Source organism: Lonchura striata, chromosome 7 (genome assembly GCF_046129695.1).
Source record: "Lonchura striata isolate bLonStr1 chromosome 7, bLonStr1.mat, whole genome shotgun sequence".
Lineage (NCBI taxonomy): Eukaryota > Metazoa > Chordata > Aves > Passeriformes > Estrildidae > Lonchura > Lonchura striata.
Genome location: NC_134609.1, coordinates 2,949,074 through 2,970,763, shown reverse-complemented (window position 1 = coordinate 2,970,763; position 21,690 = coordinate 2,949,074). Strand labels below are relative to the sequence as shown.

The 21,690-nt window shown below is 43.7% G+C and overlaps 1 protein-coding gene across 9 annotated transcripts in view; it reads right to left on the bottom strand.

Annotated features, from left to right (window-relative positions):
* JMJD1C (jumonji domain containing 1C) overlaps window positions 1–21,690 on the bottom strand; it is a 158,370-nt gene that overhangs the window by 45,784 nt on the left and 90,896 nt on the right. For 3 of the 9 annotated variants that reach the window (XM_021535498.3, XM_021535521.2, XM_021535508.3), the window contains exon 3: window positions 10,194–10,307. In XM_021535498.3, coding sequence (XP_021391173.2) covers window positions 10,194–10,307 — 114 coding nt within the window. Of the gene's footprint in view, window positions 1–10,193; window positions 10,308–10,523; window positions 10,547–15,018; window positions 15,086–15,370; window positions 15,659–21,690 lie in introns of those variants that run through there. The other 6 variants (XM_021535529.2, XM_021535563.2, XM_021535545.2 and 3 more) reach the window with 6 other exon arrangements.

Here is a 21,690-nt window from a genome sequence, read left to right as displayed (position 1 = left end):
CTTCTATCTGTAGATGACAATCTGGTGTGGGAAGGCAGAGGGGAAATCAGAACAGCATGAACATGGAACACGATGAACATCCAGCAGGAAAGTCAGCAACAACCAATGGATAAGCAAAACCAAACCTGGGCTAAACAAATATTGTCAATAACTGGCCTAACATTAGTCTTGCACTTGAAAATAGAGATTAAAAAATAATGACCCTTATGCTCACAAATTATGTTACTTGCTCTCTGAGCAGCTAGGACAATCTGGGGCAGAAAAGCAAACTCTTCCCTCAAAGTCAGGTATCTTTTAGCATCTAAGACTTCCCAAAAAAAGTGGTTCCTATCCACAAAACAGAGGGGCTTTCCACCCAGAACACTGTGGTGACCATTTGTACTCCTTCCGTTCTCCACATACAGACAAATAAAGGTCAAATGAACTCCATGTCCACCTCCTCTCTCATTTTGCTGACACAGCAACACATTTGCTTTTCTTTCATTTTCCACTGAATCACATTTCCTTCCGCTTCCTCATGGCAGGCTCCACATTTTTATCACCACCATCTCAGCAATATGCAACTTGTACTGATTTGGCATTTTGTTTTTTCTAATTGTAAGAGAAACAGGGAGGGAGTACTGGTCCTAGGGCACTCAGTCATGTGGGGATACTGGAACAAGCCTTTGAGTCACTAAGCAACTCACTGCCACTATGGGAAAAGAAACCTCAAAGTGCAGACATTTCCCTGAAGCAAGCAATTAGCAGAGTGAAGTTGATGCTAACAAGGAGACCTGCTAAGTAAGTAGATTGAAGAAATCTCTTTTGTACATTGATACTAAAATTTAAACTGAGAACCAGACACCCTGTGAATTATGAACAGCTTTCAGAAAGTAATCAACAAGACCCAAATCATATCAGCTGAAGGACAAGCTGTATGGATGAAGGCATCTTTAACCATGAAGTACATTCTGTTGGTCTCTAGTTGTCTGGACTTGTGGGCAACTAGAAGTCAAGCCAAGACAAGAGGCCTGCTCAGACACTGACCACTTTACACCAGACCCATCTTCCTTGCATGAGGACCAGCAGAGGTTTGCTGTGGCAGCTGGAAGGCTGTGTACCACCACCACAGAAAATGACTGACCAGGTCTTCTCTTAGCAGCAGTCACCTCCATCAAATCTCTTAGCAGCTGAATTACTCAGCAATACCATATTCCTTGACAAGACTACTGGTAACTGAGAGCTTACTGAAATGAAGAGAGCAGACCTCTTAATTTAGTTCTGCAGAAGAAAATTGCAGAAAAGACTGTCCAATACGTGCCAGTGTGATGACAGATCCTAGAATCAACACCACCTCCTAGAGATACCCATCAGTGTATCACTCTTGTGAATGACTCCCTGCTCAGGAATTTGAACTACCACCAGCTTAGATTCCCAACAGCAATCACACAGCTACCTAGTCTCTTCTGTAGATATCCTCAATCCTATTTGCCATATAGGAACTCTGGAAACATACAACCTTCCAGCTCCTCTATAACTCATGAGGCTTATGGACAGAGGACAAATCCCTACAAACAGTAAAAATATTTTAATTTTTTTTTTTTTTTTTAAGGCAGAAAGAATACATCAGATACCATTTATATGTTCTTGCAACCCAGTGTATTTTAGTCCACTGAATTACATTAATGTTTTATTTTCAAGTGGCTTTGATGGATTTATTTGATAATGTGTTTCTTAGAATACAAATACATACATTTTGGCCCACATGCCAGTATTATGAAAGTAGATCAAAATAAAACTAATTTTTCTCACATTTTAAAAGAACTACCGTATTTGCAGAACTTATCAAAGTTAATTTCTAATATGATTTAAGGCAGCACTGTCTTTTTTTCCTGTAGAGAGCTCTGTTATGACCTGCTGGAGCCTTTTTAGGAATTTTCCCTATAAATAACAGATCTGACCAGCTGGGACATATATCATAGCTGGATTAGCACTACAGCTATCTGCAGCTCTGGAGAAAGCAGTGGATATGCCTTTTACAGAACTGATGAATAACGGCCTTGCAAAGAGGAAAGATTAAATTGCTAATCAGAAAACAGGGATGTTTCAGTTATTGCTGCAATAAATTCCCTGGGGTAAACTTAGGTAAGTCATTCAGTGTTTAAAATTGGTACAATGATCTTCTATTTCACCATATATTTTCATAGAGAAATCTCCTAGCATGTAGAACCAAAAAAATTCCTATTGAAGACATAATACAAAATTGAACTACATCACTTGGGGAAGAAAAAAAAAGCTCAAGCCTGTCAAGCACCATAATTCAGCCACCAAGTCTTATGCATTCTGAAACCTGCTTTAACCTGATTTTCTCTCTCATATACCAAAATGGTGTGACATGGTGATAAGACAACAAAATGGAAGAAAATAGGGTAAAACCCCTGCCTCTATGCTTGAAATATAATTTCTAAACTGAATGCTTAAAATTCACAATTAAAATCACAAAAAAATGTCATTATTAATGAGATGCACAGAAATTACTACGGTTCAAACTCACTTGCTCAGCAAAAACATTAAAATAATATCCTCAATAATACTAGCAGATACACTCAAGTAGAGGAGGCTACAGGGGAAGAAAGGGAATAGTTAACTTTAATTCCATTCAAAAGAGAGGAAATGTTTGCTAGATTAAAGGGGGGGTTCAGTATTTACAAACTATAGTAGTAAAAAGACTTTATAACTGTAATTACTAGTATACTACTAAAAATAAATAATGCTCAGTACATCAGGCCTTCCACAAGTCCTTAGTAAAGATATTCCAACGTCTAAGAAAACAGCAAGATTCACTCTTGGTTTTAATTTTAAAAATTCAAGTTGGTATAAAATTACTTGAGTTTCTCCCCAGATGTCTGGCCTGGAAAAAGAATTAGGTACACAGACCTGGAACTGCTATAGCTCTCAACCTCTGCTGAAGGCTGTGGAGCAGTTCCCATGAAGCAGTAACTCCAGACTACAAATTATTGCTTCTATTAGTGCAATTTCAAAAATACATTCTGTAAGAAAAAGGTCTAGAGTGGCAGCCAGAACAAAGGGACATTGTATCCTAGGGAGGAAGGAAAGCAAACAAATGCATGAGCACTTCACCAAACAAGCTATTGTGTTTATCATGTCGAGATAAGGCTTAATTTGGCTAGGAACACATTTTCATGAAACTCAAGTTTCCCCCTACCTGAAATGCAGGAATACTTACTCTCTCTTCCTGCTCTGGGTACAAACTCCCATGCAACACTGCAGAGTTTAGTTGCATTCACACTTCTGGGATCCCTAAAGCACCGAGGATTCCCAATCCAAACAAAGAGCAACTTGGGAAACCAAGAAAACAGGGGCAAAGTAGCAACTGGTCATAATGTGAAACAGACTTCTCTAGGAGCTGATTTTGAGTCTGGATTACAGAAGCAGGGCTGGTCAGGACCACCACATAAGAAAAATACTTTAAACTTTCATTTTTAATAGATGAAATGGAAATTTTAAGGACACAGAACCAAGAATAAGGCTTCCTTCACTTACTACTGAGTTATATTTTCCATGGATTTTTTACTGGTGAAAAAGTAATCACTTGTGATCAAACGCAGGAAATTTTTACCCAGAAACACCGGATGGATTTTTAAACTCAGTAATCCCAAGCATGGCCTTTCAGAAGTACCAAAATACTTCAGTAACAGGATTTAATATTCACCCTCAAAGAAGAAGTAGGTTTTGTTCTATCTCTTCCATTCTGAATCCAGTCTTTTAATTACTTACTTGAATACTGTCTCCTAGAGTAGGATTAACGAAATCAAATAATTGAACTGGCTTTTCAGAAATTGCAGGAAGAATATGACAGAGGAAGGAAAACTGTTTTCCTATGGATCTGAGTGTCCCTGCATTGCAGTAACCTCAGCTTATCCCAAGGACCTCACAGCTCTTTCCCCATTCCTCCTTGTGTACCTTCCCACAGCTTCAGCAGTTCCACCTGAACTGGTGGAGCCACACTATTTGTGGCAGCTACGTCACCTTCCTGCTGACTGATGGCCTCCCCTCCACACTGCTCACTTCCCTAAGGCTTGTCAGATCTGAAGAACTCCACTCCTGTGCCAAACCTTGCTGAGAGACAAAAAAAGTGACTGAAGCTCTTACTTCTTACCAGATCAAGGTAAAACAGAAAGGTGCCATTTTATTCCGCCTCTTTTGAGGAAACAGAGGAAGTCCTCAAACAATAAGTTCTTTTTCAAAGAGGAGCACAAATACAGGCTTAGGGCAGATGATGTACTTGTCCCTCTGACTCTACAAAAGGAGGGTGCCAATCCCTCCTCCCTCATTCCTGTACTTTTGCGAGCACTGGGATGAAACTCTCCTGTCCTGCACGTGTTACTGGGAGTGAGGACTGGGATGAGTCATCTGACCCACTTCTAGCTGGACTCAGCTTTCTGCTTCCCCACATGTTGGAGCCCAACACTTCAACGTCAATGTGTCGGTAACAAGCTGTTTAGACCATCGCTCTTTACAAGGCTGCCAGGGAAGCCAGCTGGACTCCTTATGGGTGGTCCAGAGACATGGGAAAGAACCGAGACAGTTCTTCAGCACAACACTGAGAGGAGTTAAAGATGCAGAAAGCTGTGTGTGCCTGGGCTGCCCGTGGGGGAACTGAAAGCAGGAGGGGAGCACATAGGTTCTGTGGCCAGCACCCAGAGCTCCCGAGCTGCTTCTGGCAACCTCAAAGGGTGGGACCAACCCCAAAAGCTCCTGCCTGCCTCATCAGTGGAGGTAAAAGTTTATGGGAAAAGCAATTTTCAGCTGCAGTAGTTATTTTTAAGCCAGAAGCCTAAAGTAAGAGAAGTCTGAAAGATGAGTGCACGTATAATTATGGGGTGCTTAAAATACAGACAGAAAAATACTATTTTATCCCTGTTTCAAGATGTTTAAAGATTTTTTTATGCGTACATGTCATTACTACACAAGCTCAGCTTACTTGCTCCTACAAGCAAACAAGTCACGGAACCCAAAGGCATCCAGGTCTGAAATATCCAATGTCTGCCTATAATGAAAAGAAAAGCAGAGCAGTGGTGTTGTCCATGGCCCTTCACCCAAGTCTTTCTTAATGGCATATATGACTTGAATTTGTAATAGATCAAGATAAGTGTATATTAGGTCCTGTATCTGATGTACCTACTTCATGATTAGTGAGAAACTTGATTATTTCAACAATCTTTAAGGCGTGTAAGACATTTGACCTGCCAGCATTCAGACGTGCCACACACATTTAGAAAAAGAGCAAAGTACAGGTGCCTATCACTGTTCATGCAACACCTCCCACGGGGGATTTCTCATTGCCCTATCTTTACATCTGCAACCTTCAGCACAGGGAGACAGGCAGACTGTACCATTTTGAAACACTAAAGAAACCATGCTTGTTTGTCTTCCAGAAAAAAAAATTAAGACTTTCTGAAGGAGAGTGTGAGGCCTGAAGAGCGATTTGACCATAAATTTCATTCTTAGTAAGATTTTTTTTCTTTAAACCAAATAAGCAAGAGGACTTTTTAAAGACTGTGCACCCTTCTACTTTCCTCTCTGAGTGGTAAAATACCCTTTGCAGGACATTTAATGATTGTGAAGGAACTTCATTTGAATTCTGTCCTGCCTCCACTGTGCACATTTGCTCTAGTGCTGTGTGCTCAGAAATCCTTTGGAAATACATTATCACACACAGTATGTACATATTTGGAAGTATATAATCAATCATGCACCCTTGCTCTGCCCAACCCAGACATACAGCTGAAATGCACTCACTGCTTCAGGCAAAGCAGAGTCTTTCCAGATCTTTCCACAAGCCTATTATACTATGAAAAAAACACCAATATAAAACACTTTTTGTTATTCTTCATTTGCTTTCCAAAGTATAATGCAGTTGACTCCAGCTGCTTGAGCCAGCAACAGCAGAATCACACACTCCAGCCCAACAGTGTCCGTGACGGGCACTGCCAAACACCACCCAGACAAAAACACCACTCTGATGAGGTCACACATACCATATGCTGGGCTTTAATGCTTCACATCCCCATCTATAGTCCTTCAACTAAACGACAGTGCTTAAACAAATTAAGGCATGATTAGCTTTGCTGCTGCCTAACTTAATATGTGTATCACAAAACAGACACACATAGATGTCACAGAACAGTACAAATAACTTACTACAAAAAAACCACTTCAGTTCAAAGTACTTGATTCAGGTCACACTTGTATATGTAGACTTTACTGTAATTTTTCCTTAAAACAGCTTTTTGAAAGAAGTGTTCATTTTCAGACTATACCAAGAGCCATTATTAAACCCACTACACCTGTGAATTTTTAAACATAGAACATACATTATATATTTTGAATGCAAAGTGGAATTCACATTAAGGACCTAACCTACATGTCCATTTCAAGACTAAACTTCCTACAGATACTAATTTGACAGAAACAATGCATGTTGTAAACTTTTTGTCTATTTCCTACAAAGGATAGAATTTTCATTCCATTGCTAAGCAAAGTACCACAGCAAACCTTCACATCTGCTTTTTCCTCAAGATCCCCTCATAACCACCATAAAAAGAACTACATGACTAAATGGTCTGACCATCCCAGATTAATGAATGAGTCACTCAGTCACACACAGGTTTCACATAGAGAATAATACAGTTTACATCCTCCATGAAGCAACAGAGATAAAAGCCACCGGAAACAAGTTGTAGGTTGGTGTTTAAGGCACCACACATACAGAATCCAAGCAATTTTTAAAGAGAAGGGCAGGATTCTAAGCTGTACACACATAAGGCAAAAGAAGAACCACATGCACATTTAGCAGTAAAGAACAAATTCATTGGCAAGTGTTAGAGTTGGTAATGCAAGCCTTGTGAAGACATGGAAGTGGGCTCATATAATGCAGCAGCATACACTACTTTTAATAATGATATTCATCTAGCCCTTAGCAAGGTCATTGAATCTCTTAACAATTGAAACATATTTATGCAAAGAGCAGACATGGCATGGGAATGCATGGGTCACGATTCCCCAGAAGTCCTGCCAAAGTCTCTTTAATCTTGTTCTGGAAGAACCACTTCTGGTAACGACAGTAATTTTGTTCTTTGCCTACTCCAACTTTGTTTTTCCTGCCAAGTCTGAAAGGATGCCAAGTGTGCTGTTTTCTCTGCTTTGAGCAGTTGTCACCTTTACACTGGACAGCAGCACCTTATTCATTAAGCCTTTTGGCCCAACAGTTATGTGAAACACCACTGTTTCTTGATCAGAACTGATGTGAGCAGAATTTGTACCAAATACTCGTCTGTTGCCCATTACCAGTATTGTGAGTCTATGTAGCGATGGGAAAAATTAGTCAGTAGTTAAGAATTGTATCTGAAGTGAAATGGAGTCTTCCCACACAAATTCAAACTTTGTTTGTTTTGGCAGGAAGATACTGGAATTTTAGGCACTAACAGCAAAATGCAATAAAAAAGTGTTTAGGTCAACATGGTCTCTAAGGACTTCATACTGAAAATGTGCAGCCATGAGAGCTTAAATAAAACACTAAACATGTTTCAGAAGACTCAAAGTTAACTCATCCCTGCAAAGAATGATTCCTCAGTTCTGTCTTCTGCTCACAAGCAGATCAATGATATTCCAGACTAAACAAGGGAGCAAAAACGCCGTTTTTTTACAAAGGAGATAGTAACAGGAACTTTAGCAAAGATTTATCTAGGACCTGGTATAATGACAAAGAAAAGGGATGTCTTTCAGAAAAAACATATGAGTACAAACTACCTTACATTAGGTGACTAATGGCTAGGAATGGGATTACTAGCATTAACAGAAAACAGCACACAAAAGGAATAGAAACAATCCTCCCCCTTCAGCTGTCTTTGAGCAGAAAATAAGAGCCAGTAATAAAGCTAATATTTCTGTCTAACATACTGTTAGTACGTATAGTTTCTGTTCTCTTGAAGACATTATCACTCAGTAAAGCTCTTATCTGTACAATTAACTTGTAAAACTTGGCACCGAGATATAGCCAGCCCTACAAAGAGAGATTCCTATGAAAAACATTTCTCAAGCTTTTTATAACCATTCAAATAAAGAAATCTTTACACTATTCATCAGTGAGTGCAATGCTGTTTTATGCTACTACACTCAATATCCAAGCAATATCCAGTTAAAATGCAAATTCTGTGTGCCTTAGTACCTAGATGAATCTCTGTCAGGAAACTTCTTGTAATGTTAAAATAAACAATTTAAGTATCTTGTCACCAAACTACTCATGATGGATACAGATCAACAGCCTCCATCTCAGGTTTCAATAGGTAACTGTTAGTTCCATGAGAGGAGGAAACAGCCTGATCTAACACAGAATTGCCCTCTATGTGTCAAAAATAGGGCCAACAGTTAGGGAGAACAAGCTTATCTCTGCAACTATTTTTGACAAGCTACTGCTTTGTAGCAATTTTCATTGAATATGTCTTTGAGAAGTGAAGTCACCAACACTGCTAATTTCCCATTACCAATCAAGATGGTATGACATATTTTGTCTTTTCATATGACATATTTTACAAAATGACACCTTCAACCTGAACGCACCTTCCCAAATTAAGGTGCTTCCAAGTCTAATGCTCTATCACTTAATATTCTTAGGAGGGCCTAAAATGCATAGAACATTGCTATGTCACTGCCTGGCAATGGCATTGTTTAACAAAAGGCAGTTCTCCTATGCTCTGTTTGCTTTGTTCAGATCAGAAACGATCCACTGCCAAAAGGAGATTGATTACTGTTACTGGAATAAGCATTACCAGACACATGATCTTGACAGATTTCAGGAAAAGGACAGACAGTAGCACCAGTATTTGCTTTGTAAAACGAATCGGGAAGATTGCGGCTGCACTCTGAGGGTGAATTTACACTTCATGGCTCAGCTGATTTAAGAGGTCGCTGCTGCCAAAGGAGGCTATCCCACTCCGTGTTGCGTCATCCTGACCCCTCTGTGGAGGAAGCCACAGCACTGGATGCACCCTGGGCTAATCCAGTTCAGCTCAACGACATCACAGGCTTTTCCCCCCACGCCGTGTCCCCCCCTCCCATGCTCCAAAATCAAGGCTGTGCTGGTTCAGAGGACTGAAGGCGCTAGGTGCAGGGTCTGAGAGTGGGAACTGCTGTCTGCGGCACAGCCAAACTGTTCTAGCAGCTCGAGTCATAACATGTAACCTCACCCTGATGAGAAATGTTCAACTCGTTTGGCTTCCCTACCACAGACACACAAAAGCACCAGCCCTTCCATGAACTGAACCTCCCTCTCCTTTCCCTAGGATTCTCTCTCAGCCACTCTCTTTTTCTAGCTCTGTATTTGGCACTGGGGAAAAAAAAAACATCTTGGTGAAGCAGGAGGGAAGAAGGGGTGTCAGGACAAAATTACATAGCATTTATTCAGGGCCATCTGTTATTCCAAGCCTCTAAGTACTATTTCTGTATCTCTACAGTGTACCATCCAAGCCATAAGGAAGAATTTATGGCTATTGTAATTGCAATCAGTTCAGCACAAGTTGAAGTATCAAGTATTTTTCTATCTGTCATAGAAGAGATTTTTAAACCTTCTTCTGAAGCAGCAAGGGGGGAATCACTAATTCTCTTGTTCCTTAAATATACACACATTAATATATTAATGTATTTCTAATTAATGGAGAGGCATTAAAATCAAGGATACTGGAAATTTTAGCAGGCAACAGTAAGAAGAGTGTTTCTTTTTTAAGATATTAACATTTTCTGTAATTCATTTTCCAAGGGAACCAAAAATCAGTAAGTGGAGTATCACTGCAATCATGCAAAGACCTGGAAATGAAAGCTTCAGGAGGGATACTATCTTCTATCTGCTCTACAATTAATGGTACTGGTTAACCTTTAAAGGGGTCAGGTATTTTATCTGAAGGTGCTACAGTAATATTCATGACACAGTACACCTTGACATGATCAGATTAACAAGAATAATAGAGTACCCAATATAATAGTTCACAGAACGAGGAACAATCTCTGCTAATAACCAATAGGAAATTGTTCCTGTAACAGAGAACTTGAACATAAAATGCACTTAAACAATACTAAAATCATGGTTTTTAAATAAATTAAATGGATAGTACTTACATACTAGTCAAATTTCTTACCTGATAGGGCTGAAAGGCACTATCTTCAGTTATGAAATCCAGCTGTTTGTCCACAAGGAATTCTACTGCAGTAATTGAATTGTATATACTTTTTCCAACCAAGGACTTGAACGTCTGTCAAGGAAAAAAGAGAAAATTAGGTAAATGAAAAAAACCCTCAGAATATAAAACTCTGTAACTTGTATAAATGCTGATGTATTCTTCCATTTAAACAAGCTAAAACAGAATAACAGTTACTAATTATGCAAGAAAGGAGGATTTTGTGTTCTGTCGTTTTTTTCCTAAGTGCCGTTGATGGAAAACCAGCTAGAAAAGAGAACTACACCATACATTCTTCCTTTCCTCCACTATGCTTGAGCAAGATTGTTTACCACAGAAGCTCAAAGTACAGGAGCACCATTCCATCCTAAACACACAGCTCAGCCCGCAGATCCTCTCTCCCTGCCTGCAGGACCAGCTAGCACAGCAGTGATTATACTAAGGACAGCTCAAGTGGAAGCAGACTGCAGAGAAATCCCTCCCCCCGCTTCCTGTTCTGAAATCGTTCACCTTGCCTCAAGTCAACCATCTCATTTCCCTGCCCATCTCTGAACCGCTCTGACTCTGCTCCTGCCGCCCCCGCAGCCGCTCCTCCCTGCAGCAACCGGCTGCTCCAGCACAACGCCTGCGAGCACAGCGGCACGGGCATTTCGGGCATCTCGCAGCAGGGCCACGAGCCCTCCCGTTCACCTCCTGGGCTGCAAAAGCAACAAGGGGCTGACGACCCTCGCTGCAGGGGGAAGCAAGAAATCTCCCAGCTCTGCCGCAAAAGCCAGGCACAGGGAAAGGGGAGCAGGGGAGGCTCCTCGACACCCTCGTACCGCCTCGGCCCAAAGCCCCTGCCCTCATGCAGGCACAGCAGGATGCAGCAGGCGAGCAGGGCGGGAGCCATGCCTCCAGTGATCTCTCCCGAGAGGGGACAAGCAGGCAAACCCTTCCCTGCTGGCCGGGTTTCCTGGAACAGAAGCACAAGGAGAGCCCAGCGGAGCGGGGATGTACCTACTGGGGATGAGTCAGGTGAAAAGGAAATCCCAGCGGATGGAGGGGAGAGAAATGCTGCTCTGAGGACACACAGGAACAGCAAGAGGAAGACATCTGTGAACAAAAGAAATGACTGGCAGAAAGAACATGCAGGATGCTAGGGGAAAAAACATGGAGGGACAGAAAAAAATAAGAGGAAAGTTATTTTATAGGACAAAAAATAATAATGAGAGAAAACAGGAAAAGAAAAAAGCCCTTTGACACCGATTCTAAATTTAAAATGCAGGAGAAAAAGACAAAGAGGAGAAACAAGGGCAGGTCAAACCACATGGAGCACTGTTCAAACGCTACACCAATATCTGTAAAATGCTGCTATCACAGCTCACATACAAGATCCTTCAGCAACAGACCCCAAGTACTTAAAAGGGAAGGCAGGATCACCACGACCTATTTACAGATGGGGAAACTGAGGCAGGAAGCAATCCCATAACTTGACAAAAGCCACTAAGCAGGGCAGCAGCAGAGCCAGTGACCTGCCCTCAGCCAGTCTGCAGGCAGCTCGTAAGAGAGCACTCAAGGTTTTATCAAGCTTCATTACCTACTTTCAAAGGTGTTGCCTCGCGATTAGGCTAAATATAACCCAAGTGCCTCTGGAGCTTCAGCTCTGGCACTTACTAAACAAATGAGAGAATTCTTCATGGGAGATACATTATACTTTCTAATAGACCTATCAAACTCCACAAATGCTCCGACTGAATGCACAGCATTCTTATTTCCATTTTATTTAAGGTTTAACTTCAGCTGCTACTCTTTCTCAGACAAGGAAGGAAAAAAAGTCAAACCTCTCCACCAGTCAGCCATCTCTACAATAGGTAACTAGATGCAAGGGTTGGAGGAGCAAAAGTATGATAATATTCCAATTACATAGTCCAAACAGTAAATAATTATTTAACCTCTAATAGCAAAGGCCTTTGCTCTTGCATCACTTTCCTATAATGGATCTTGTATTGCTAATGGTTAAGAGAGGGCGGAGTTCACATCATGAAATTGCAAAGTGCTGAGTGTCTAAACTCACAAACAGACAATTTTTTTTCTTTGAAAAAGCCAATGTTGTAATCTTTCAGCTCTTAAACTGCCCCCATGTCTTCCCTCACACTGTTCTACTTTTCCCACACTGCCTTCTTTCCTAGCATTCTGAGCTATTATTCAGGTCAAGAAATGAGTTTCCGACTACAAACAACAGGACATAACCACATCATCAGCTGAAACGAAACTGTGTGGAATGTGGCTTCCAGTTATCATTCAGGATTCAGACAACACTACAGAATTAAGTACATGTGAGCCACTGGTTTATCTTCCTACTGGTATTAAAGGAACTAGTTCCAAATATAGATCTGTGAGTGTGATTATTCTGAGAAGAGAAACGTAATGCCTTCTCCCTTACTTTCATAGATCTATGCCTCTAGACAGGTCAACGCCCCCAAAATACTCATGTGGAGGATGCAGACTATCCCAGAAGCACAGAGGAAAAATATGTAAATAAATAAAGCAAAACCATGCCATGTCACACATCTCCTCCAATGCGAATAGTCGCTCAGCTGCACACAACTTGAAATTTTTCAGACACTATTAAAAAACATTCCCACTATCAACAACAAAACACCACCCTTAAGTAAACGCCTTCTTGGAAAAGCAAAGTCCAGACTCCATCAGTTCCATGAGATAGGCAGGCCACCAAGGAGACACCCAACCTGGGACAGGTTAGGGATTTGAAAAATTTTAATAAGAAGGCATAACTGAATTTCGCACTACAGATCACACAGGCCCTAAGAAAAACAGACTGAGAGCACAGCTGGCAAGAGTCAGCTGTTAGAGGTAAGCACATGAGGCATGTAATGACATGAAAAATATATAAGTAAGTCCAACAAGCTCCTTGCAGATTTTCAGAGGAAAAGCTCCTTGCAGATGCTCCCTCTTTTCATTCCCAAAGAGAAGGACAACTTTAAGGACAATCAAGCATATTGGCAGAAACCAGGAAAAACCGAACCTTAGTAAATTAAAGTCTTCCTTTCAAACCTGTAGCTTGTAAAAGAAGTTTTATACATTAACCCAATTCCCCAAAGACCACAACTAAGCAGAGAACTCAAGCAGTCAATTTTAAGTGACATCTGGCTTTACCACTATTCTATCTGGATGCTAAAAAAAAAAAAATCCCACTTCTCCTACCAAATTTCCCCGATAAGCCAAAGGGAGCTCCATGAACACACACACACACATAGACACTCACACACACATAGACACTTCAGCTGCTTTGCTAGCAAGTTCCCTGATGCTGAATAAAGTGCGTTTCTTACATGCCCCCTCGCCATGATTTTACCCCAGCTCATGCTAGAAATAACCTGCCTACAAGAGGCAGCTGGCACAGCACTTAGTCTGAAAACTGGATTCTGGACCTTCTGTAAATTCAAATAATTTTGTAGAAGACATAAATTAACAACACTTCACAGCGAGCAATCACAAAACCATTCAACAGTATTCACCAAATACCAATACAGCAGATTACTCAGTGACTGCCTTTTCTTATGCCCACTAAAACAAGTCATCTCTTTATTTATCTTCCAAAACCTCCACAACAATCACAGGACTGAAGCAGTAGCGAGTAAGCACATAGTGTATTTTTACCTCTACCTAGTGCAATTAAGCAGCTGGAGTGGTGGTAATGTGCCTCCAGCATGAGAGCAGGCTGCTCTCTGGCACTGGCCAGGGCTCCAGAAGCCACTGCACCTCGACTGCTGCAGCCTGGGCGCTGCCAGGCTGTGACACCCAGAAGGCTCAATGCAGCAAATGCTCGGGTTACAGCTGAGCTCGCAGCTGCTGCCCAGCTCATCCCGCACGTACCACTGCCTCAGCTGCCTCGCTGGAGCTCACAGCCTGCTTAGCTGGGCACTCTGTGCCTCAAGCCTGCTCCCCACACCACAAAAGCACATCCTACTGTGTACACGTACCGCAGTGACCCTTTTTAAAAAATCTTTCTAGAGGAATTTATGCCGTAAAACAAACAGACTTTTAAAAGGTTAACAACGTAATTTAGAAAGCTATTCTTGCACTAAACCATCTACATTCTATACTTCTTACTCTTTAAAGCACAAAAATTGAAAAGATAATTTAAACCTAATTTTTACATGCTATTCGGTAAACTTTTCCACATATTGTCCTCTAGCCTTGCTGTTTAGTCTGCAATAGCGCAAACACCGGCACCTTTTCTTTATGACACTTAATCATTCGAAACAGCTGTAGCTCTCTTCCAACGCCTGTTTGTTGCCATGGTTTGTACTCAAAGGCAGAATTACCAAGTGGAAAAGAGCGGACAATCAGCAAAGCAGGTCTGACGTTAAAATCGAGCACGGGGTTTCCTCATTCGCGGATTACCCTGCCTGCAATCCCTACGGAAGCGGCCGTTTCCAGCCAAGGCGTTATTCCGGGCGGAACTCTCGCAGCCCTCCGGCGGGGGGGGCAGAAGGAAGTACCCGTCGGGACACGGGGAGAAGGCAGCGCCAGCCGGGCCCGCTGCCCGCCGGAGCTGCCGCATGGCAGGGCGCCCCAACGGCGCCCACGGCCGTTCTAACGGCGGGGTCCGTGCCGTTAACGGCCGGCACCGAGTCCTGCCGCTCCCGCACCCCGCCTTAACGGCATGAACTTAACCGAAAAAAGAAAAAAAAAAAAAAGCCCACAAAACCTCGATTTGTTTTTCCTGAGCTCCCTTTCTCCCGTTTCCCAAGGGGCGCAGGCGCTGCCCGGTACTCACGCTGTCCGGGGTCGCCGCGCTCTCGTCCCCGCCGGGCCGCGCACAAAGCCGCCGCCGCCGGCCGCGTGCCGCGCCGCGCGCGCCCCCGCGGGAGCCCGTTCGTCACGTGCGCCGCTCCGCGCTCCGCAGCGATAGGACGGAGCGGGGCTGAGGGCCGCGACAGCCCCGCGGGCCGGGGGCGCGGCCCGTTCCGCCCCGGCAGCCTCGGAGGGCAAACAAAGGCGCCGGCCGCAAAGTTAAAGTGTCCGCGCGGGTACGTATCCCGCGGGGGCAGGCGCGGAGGCGCCCCGCGCCCCTCCGAACCACAGCGGCGGATTGTCCCACTCCCCCCGCCCCGTCGGCCGCTACGCACCTCGCCCGCCGGCCCGGCCCGCGGGACCTCCGCGCCCGCCTCCGCCTTTGAACTCACAAGGAAAATGGTTCTCACCGCGCCGCTTCCGGGTCGGGCCGGGCGGCCGTGCCGGGGGCGGAGACTGCGGGGCCGGAGGAGGAGGCGGCGGGGAGGGAGAAGAGGAGGAGGACGAGGACTCACCGCCCGCCCTTTGTGGGGGCCGGCGCGGACTACCGCGCAGCTGTGCGCTCTGCGGAGGCCCCGGCGCGTCCCCGCCGCTGGGTCATGGCGCGCTGCCGATGCCGCCGCTTACATAAGGGCGGGCGCGCAGTGCGCGGTGCCGGGGCGGGAGCAGCCGGGCGGGGAAGCACCGAGCCGAGCGTCGGGCGAGCAGAGCACGCCGCGGGAAGAGGCGGCGCTCGGCAGGCGCGGCCCGCGGCCACGTCCCGCGGGGGCGGAGTCCCGGGACACGTGTGGCGGCGGCTCGGGAGCGCGGCCGAGGCGCCGGGGGCCGAGAGCCTCCTGCTGCTGCTGCTGCTCCGCGCCACAGCCTCGGACTTGGTGTACAGCCCCAGCGCTTCCTCCCCCCGCGAAGCTGAGCCCGGCCTTGGAAAGCTGTTCTCTAGCCCTCCCGCGGGTGGGCTTTGGAAAGTTAGCAACCGAGGGCTGCAGCTCGTCCGCATTCAATCGAGGAAAAAAAAAAAAAGAAATAAAAAGGAAGGGCGGGTCAGGCATGAGCTCAGCGCCTGGTTTGGGTCCAGGAGCAGCCGGAGCAGAGGGCGGTGGGCGGCTCCACTCCCCCTGCGCCGCCAGAGCCGGGGCTGTGCCGCCCAAAGCCTTCGCCCGCAGCACGCAGTGCTCAGCGGGGACTCACAGCCCGGGAACTCCCGGAAAACCTTTCAACCACAATTTTCTCATTTTTAGTATAACCTATCTTCTCCCTGGATCCCCCCCACCAAAAAGAAAAGAAAAAAAAAAAAACACCCAAACCCATAAACAACCCACATGTTTTCACACTTTCCAACGCTAGCTAATGTCACTAATGAGTTGTTTACAGTTCACGTGGAAACTTCAACTGAATACTCCAGGGGGAAAAGGTTCAGGGGACACTGACTAATGAGAAAATTATTTCCAGAGAAGAATTTAGCCAAAACACCTGTAATATACTTCTTGAGCTTAGCTCACATACATAAACATGGATAGTAAGGAAGAAGAAAGAAAGAAAAAAAAAAAAAGCACAAGGGAGGTTGCAATAGAGACATTTGTTTTTCCAAACTCTTTAAACATAAACAGCTGTACATTTTTCACTTCACGGAAAAAATACAAGGCATGTCATTTGCCAAGAAAGTATGAGAATAATGGGAAATCAATGCATGACTACATCTCTGTTCTCATCTTGAATTATTCCAAATGATGTAAGCTTAAAGGTGTACTGGAATGCTATAACATACTAAGCTCTGAAATAAAATACTTAGGTACAGCTAAACATTAAAGTTGAACTGGAAGGCTTTCTACCCACCACAGGCTTTTCTCCAGCAAACTGGTTTTCTTCCATAACAGTTTGTGACACTGCATGCACACAAGCAAGAGCAGGAGCCAGGCTACCTGTATGTGGTGTTTGTACACTACCTGGCCTATGCTCAAACCACATAACTGCAAGACCTGGATTTTGCTCGGAAAGGACACTAGCAGAGGCCGTTTATTGTATTGATTTTCCTTTTTAAGTGGTCTTCCATCCGGGCTGGCTCAAGGCAGCTGAGCAGCCTTATATGGCAGCAAGGCTGCGGGGAGGCAGCAGTGCCTTGAGCAGCCTCCATCTATTCCTGACCACCCAGACTGGACAGTTGCTCCTCTGGTTTCCAGCACCCCTGCCACAGCCCCTCACCAGATCCCCTGAGGGCTCACCAGCAGCAGAACACTGCTCACTAATCTCCTTGATTCCCCCAAAACACACCTCCTGCCCCAGCCATGCCATGGTAGGGCTGCACTGCCTTATCTCCAGAGAAAAAAAATTCAACATCTTAGTGACACCATTCTGACCTGACTTCCTTTCACTTCCTTTTTCTCCAGCCCACCCTCTCACTGGGTGGGGGGGGGAATAACACCTCAGTCACTTGCACCAGTACTTAAGAGAGTCATGCAGCATCAAAGACTAAAATGCAGCCTTATTCCAGGTTTGGGGCTGCAGTTTGCACTGCTGTTCCCCCTTTAGAGTAGAAGTGTGACTCGTTATTCACCACCCAACAGCAAAACGGCCGCTTGTTAATGAGCAGGACAGTCTTTCACAAACTTGGTCCTTCAGAGGCCTCATCACCTCTAAGGAATAAAATTTGACCTATCAGTAATAGCTGACACAAGAAAATATCTTGGAACTCAGACTTTGCCAAGTAATCACGATATAAAGTATTTCTCCAAACTTAATTCTGTACTTGTATGATCTTCAATTTAACTTTTAAAGCACATTTTAGGTTACCTCCAAGAAGTACTGAGCATCCCAAAGACATACTACTTCCACCACCAGATTCCCCCCATCCTCATACAGTTTTAGGTTTTGTTTTACTATTTCTCTTAAGAGCTCAGACACTTAATAGCTATTTTGGGAAGGGCAAACAAATGAAAAATGCCTATTACAGAGCACAACATACTTTATGCTACTCTTGAACTAATGGTGCTGGGATAGCTGTGTGGTATGTAGTGCAACTGTCAAAGCAGGCAACTCTTAATAATATCCAAGACAGACACTATTAAAATACAAATCACAAGACGGTCTGGAGGACAGGCAAGTTTGCCCGTTTGGACAAAGCTTTATTAATAGATGGCAACTTAGTAACAAAGAATATTAATACCCAGCCCAGCACCACCAGTTCATTACCACAGAGGGATTTTGCTAAAAATTCTGAAGTTGCACCAGCTATGCATAGAATATTAACTCAGCAACTCTTACTTCTAAGTTTCACTCAAAGACATACTCAGGAAAAATCCACTAAATGGTAAAACACCTTTTGGAAGTAAAAAAAAAAAAAAAAACAAGGAAGTTGCTAGTGGTATAATTATTAATATTAAGTAGACTAAGGCAAGATAAAGTGACATTTGTATCATTACTATTTTAAAAATTTACTACAATATACGTGTATGTTCTTAACAAAACACAGATCTGCCACGTAAAGTTAAATTTTAAAATAAGAATTTAAAAAATTGTGTCTATGCAAGCCTGGTTTTAACACTTGCAAAATACTAAATTTTAAAAAGGCTTATTTAGTAGTCACATTATCTTAGCACTGTTTTCCACTACTGTTTGCTTCTTCTCACAACTGGGCCTGAGCTCTGTCAAACAAGCCATACTATAAGCCTGCAGAACAGAGCTGCCTTTGTTCTTTGGCACTGCCAGTCCCCTATGGAATCAGGCAGCACACTGAACTGCACTCGACAAACAATCCCTGACCTTCAATTACTGGCTTGGCTCACTGCCACAGGATACATGTATTACTGGTAACACAGCGTGCCCTATTTTGCAGATAATCACTAGAACTACAGATAATAATGAAAATCAACGGAAAAATGCAAACATTCCCTTCCTAAAATCGCAATTGTAACTTCCCCGGTGCGCTGCAGCGCAGCCCAGGCTCAGGGCACACATGTGAGGACAGCAATACTGCAGGTTTTGTAATTGTAGTGACTGCATGAAAAATTCCAGGTGGTGGCTGACTTTGCCGTCCTCCGCTGGACATTTTCAGTTTGTTTTTTGTTTGCTTTGAGGCGGAAGGCACGCCGGGTTGTGCTGGCAGAGTCGTGCAAGAGCTGCTCTTTTTTTCCCCTTGGGCCTGGCAGGTTTCTCAGCGGAGCGGCGCTGGCTGAGCAGGCAGGGCCCGGTGGCAGCTGCAGCCCTTGCACTTGCGGGCTGGCCGGCAGCCAGCGCCCGGGCCCCGTGCCACCGCCCTGCTGGGAGCTACGGCCACCGGGAATGCCACCCCGGCACTAGGAAGCGACAGCAAACATGGATCTGGCGTTCTGCTCTGACCCCCTTGCGTTTCTTGCAGGCAGAGAAACCCTTGGACTGCAAACCCTGCTCCTTCTTCTCACCGCCACAGAGAAACCCAAGCGCACAGTGCTGCAGGCCAGGAAAGAGCACATGCAAATATTGCAAATGAGTAAATATTTAAACTTTAAAACAAATGAAGGTTAGTTAAATCGGTCTTCAGTATTTAAATTAGCATTTTTTTCTACTTATCTTCTTCCTGTCTGTGCTGCTCCACATTTGCTTAGCAAGCAGAACCGTTTCATAGTGATAGTCCTGCAGATATTTCCTGCAGAAATAATGCAGTGTACGGGCAGAGCTACGGTCAGCCTCATGTTAGTGAAGAGATTAACTTTCTCATTATGCATTTGTGCAACCCATCGAGTTCAGACCCTGTACTTAAGTGCAGAAGCCAAAGTCCAAAGGAGAAATTAATGTGTGTGAAACAATCATTGCTACTGGAACTGCAACAAGTAAAATGGAGTAATTGGCATTCAGGTGCCAGTTCATTTGGCAAATTCTCCATTTAACTTTCCTTTTTTTGGTTATTGAGGTGGGTAAATCAGACATGCAAAAACTTCACCAGGCTATCTTTAGTAATTTTTCAAAACTAGAAGCTGATGACAAGAGTGTACATGAAGGAACACATGCAACAGTACAGTTAATACACTCCAGATCAGTGCTAACTGATTTTACACCATATTTCAAATTAATCCAATTTAAAATATGGTTTCTATCTTTTTCATATTTTCAATCTACTTTTAAAACCAATTTTGTCCTTCCCTAGGCAGGCATCATGGGGTTTAATGCTGCATGCATCAACATGACTGTGCAATTTTCCCCATTACTTCATCCACATCTACTTCATCATACCAGTATTGTTGACACAACTCTGGGAATAAGCCCTGTTAGTGATCTGGTGCTATATCTGTGGCTGATTCAGTGTCCCTGCTGCAACAGGAGACCAATAATTGTGGTAAAAGAAAAACCAGATGCAAGGCCTTGAAAAAAAATCATCATCATTGTAGTCAATAGAATTATATGAGCTTTCTTACTTGCTGGACAGTGCTCTAGCTCCAGATTTATGTACAAATACAAAATACTGAGCCGTCTCTTAGGCATCACTTTGTAGATGTCTCATTTTAAGCCCAACATCACTGTAACAGACTTTGTTTTCCTAATCCCCCTTCCCTCATTAATTGATCCAAAATGCTGGGACCCTTGCCACTCATTCGAATTGAGTAACATCAATGTCACCTTATGTGTGACCTGCTCTCTCTCACTTCTGGGTGCAGGTCTTTCTAACAAAGCTTATAAAACACATTTTTCTACCCATCCCCATAGTGCAGAGCACCAGCCTATGTTACCTATATTCATTCTGCATTTCATTCTGGCCTTAATAAATGCACACATGTTCAGACCATGCAAAATGCTGTCACAAACACTCCCAGCCCACTCTTTGCATTCCTTCCCCCAGCAGCCCCATTACATCACACTGCACTTTCCAACACATCTTCCAATTCTGGTATCACTCATTTACCAATTTCAGGAACAATTTACTGGCAACACTAGCAAAGCTGATTCACTGACATCTTTCCATTTTCTCCTTAAAACTCTGCCTGCTGTATTGACCTCTGAAACCTTGACAATGGCTTGGGCACTGCTTGATGGAAGCCTCATCTTCCAACATAAGCAATGCTTTCTATTTCCCACCTCCTGTCTCTGTGTGTCATCTGCCTTTGACTCGCTCTAAGATTTAACTCTGTGCAGAAAGAAACCCTTTTCATTCTGTGCTTGTTGTACAACTCACCAGACAAGGGAATTCTGGACTTTCATGTGAGCTTTCAATTATCGTGGTAATGTGCCATAGCATTCATTAACCTTGGGACAGATTCTGTCTTCTACAAAGCAAGCACAACAGCTTCAAGTTCATGATGTTCTTACCCACATCCATCTGCAATATTCATCAAGCCCTTTTCAACTTGGGTGCCATCCATGTTTTGCAGTATTCATGCTTTTTCAGCTTTCTTGCTTCCATCACAGTTATGCCAAACTCCATCCAACTCATTTCTTGGCTTTAATTTCTTCTTCCAACCCTATCAGCAACATTCACAATGTTCTTGCATTCTTTTCCCCTATAACTTACTGGATGCAACATTCATTTACCTGGCCTCCTTCCATCCTCACCTCCAGAAAAACAACCTTATTAAGAAAATCATCCTCAGGCTTCTAAACATCCACTGAATTTCTGCTCTTCTGATTCAGCAGCACTGTCGTGTCCCTCTCATTCTTCCCACTAATTGAAGTCCATTACAGAACAGGAGTC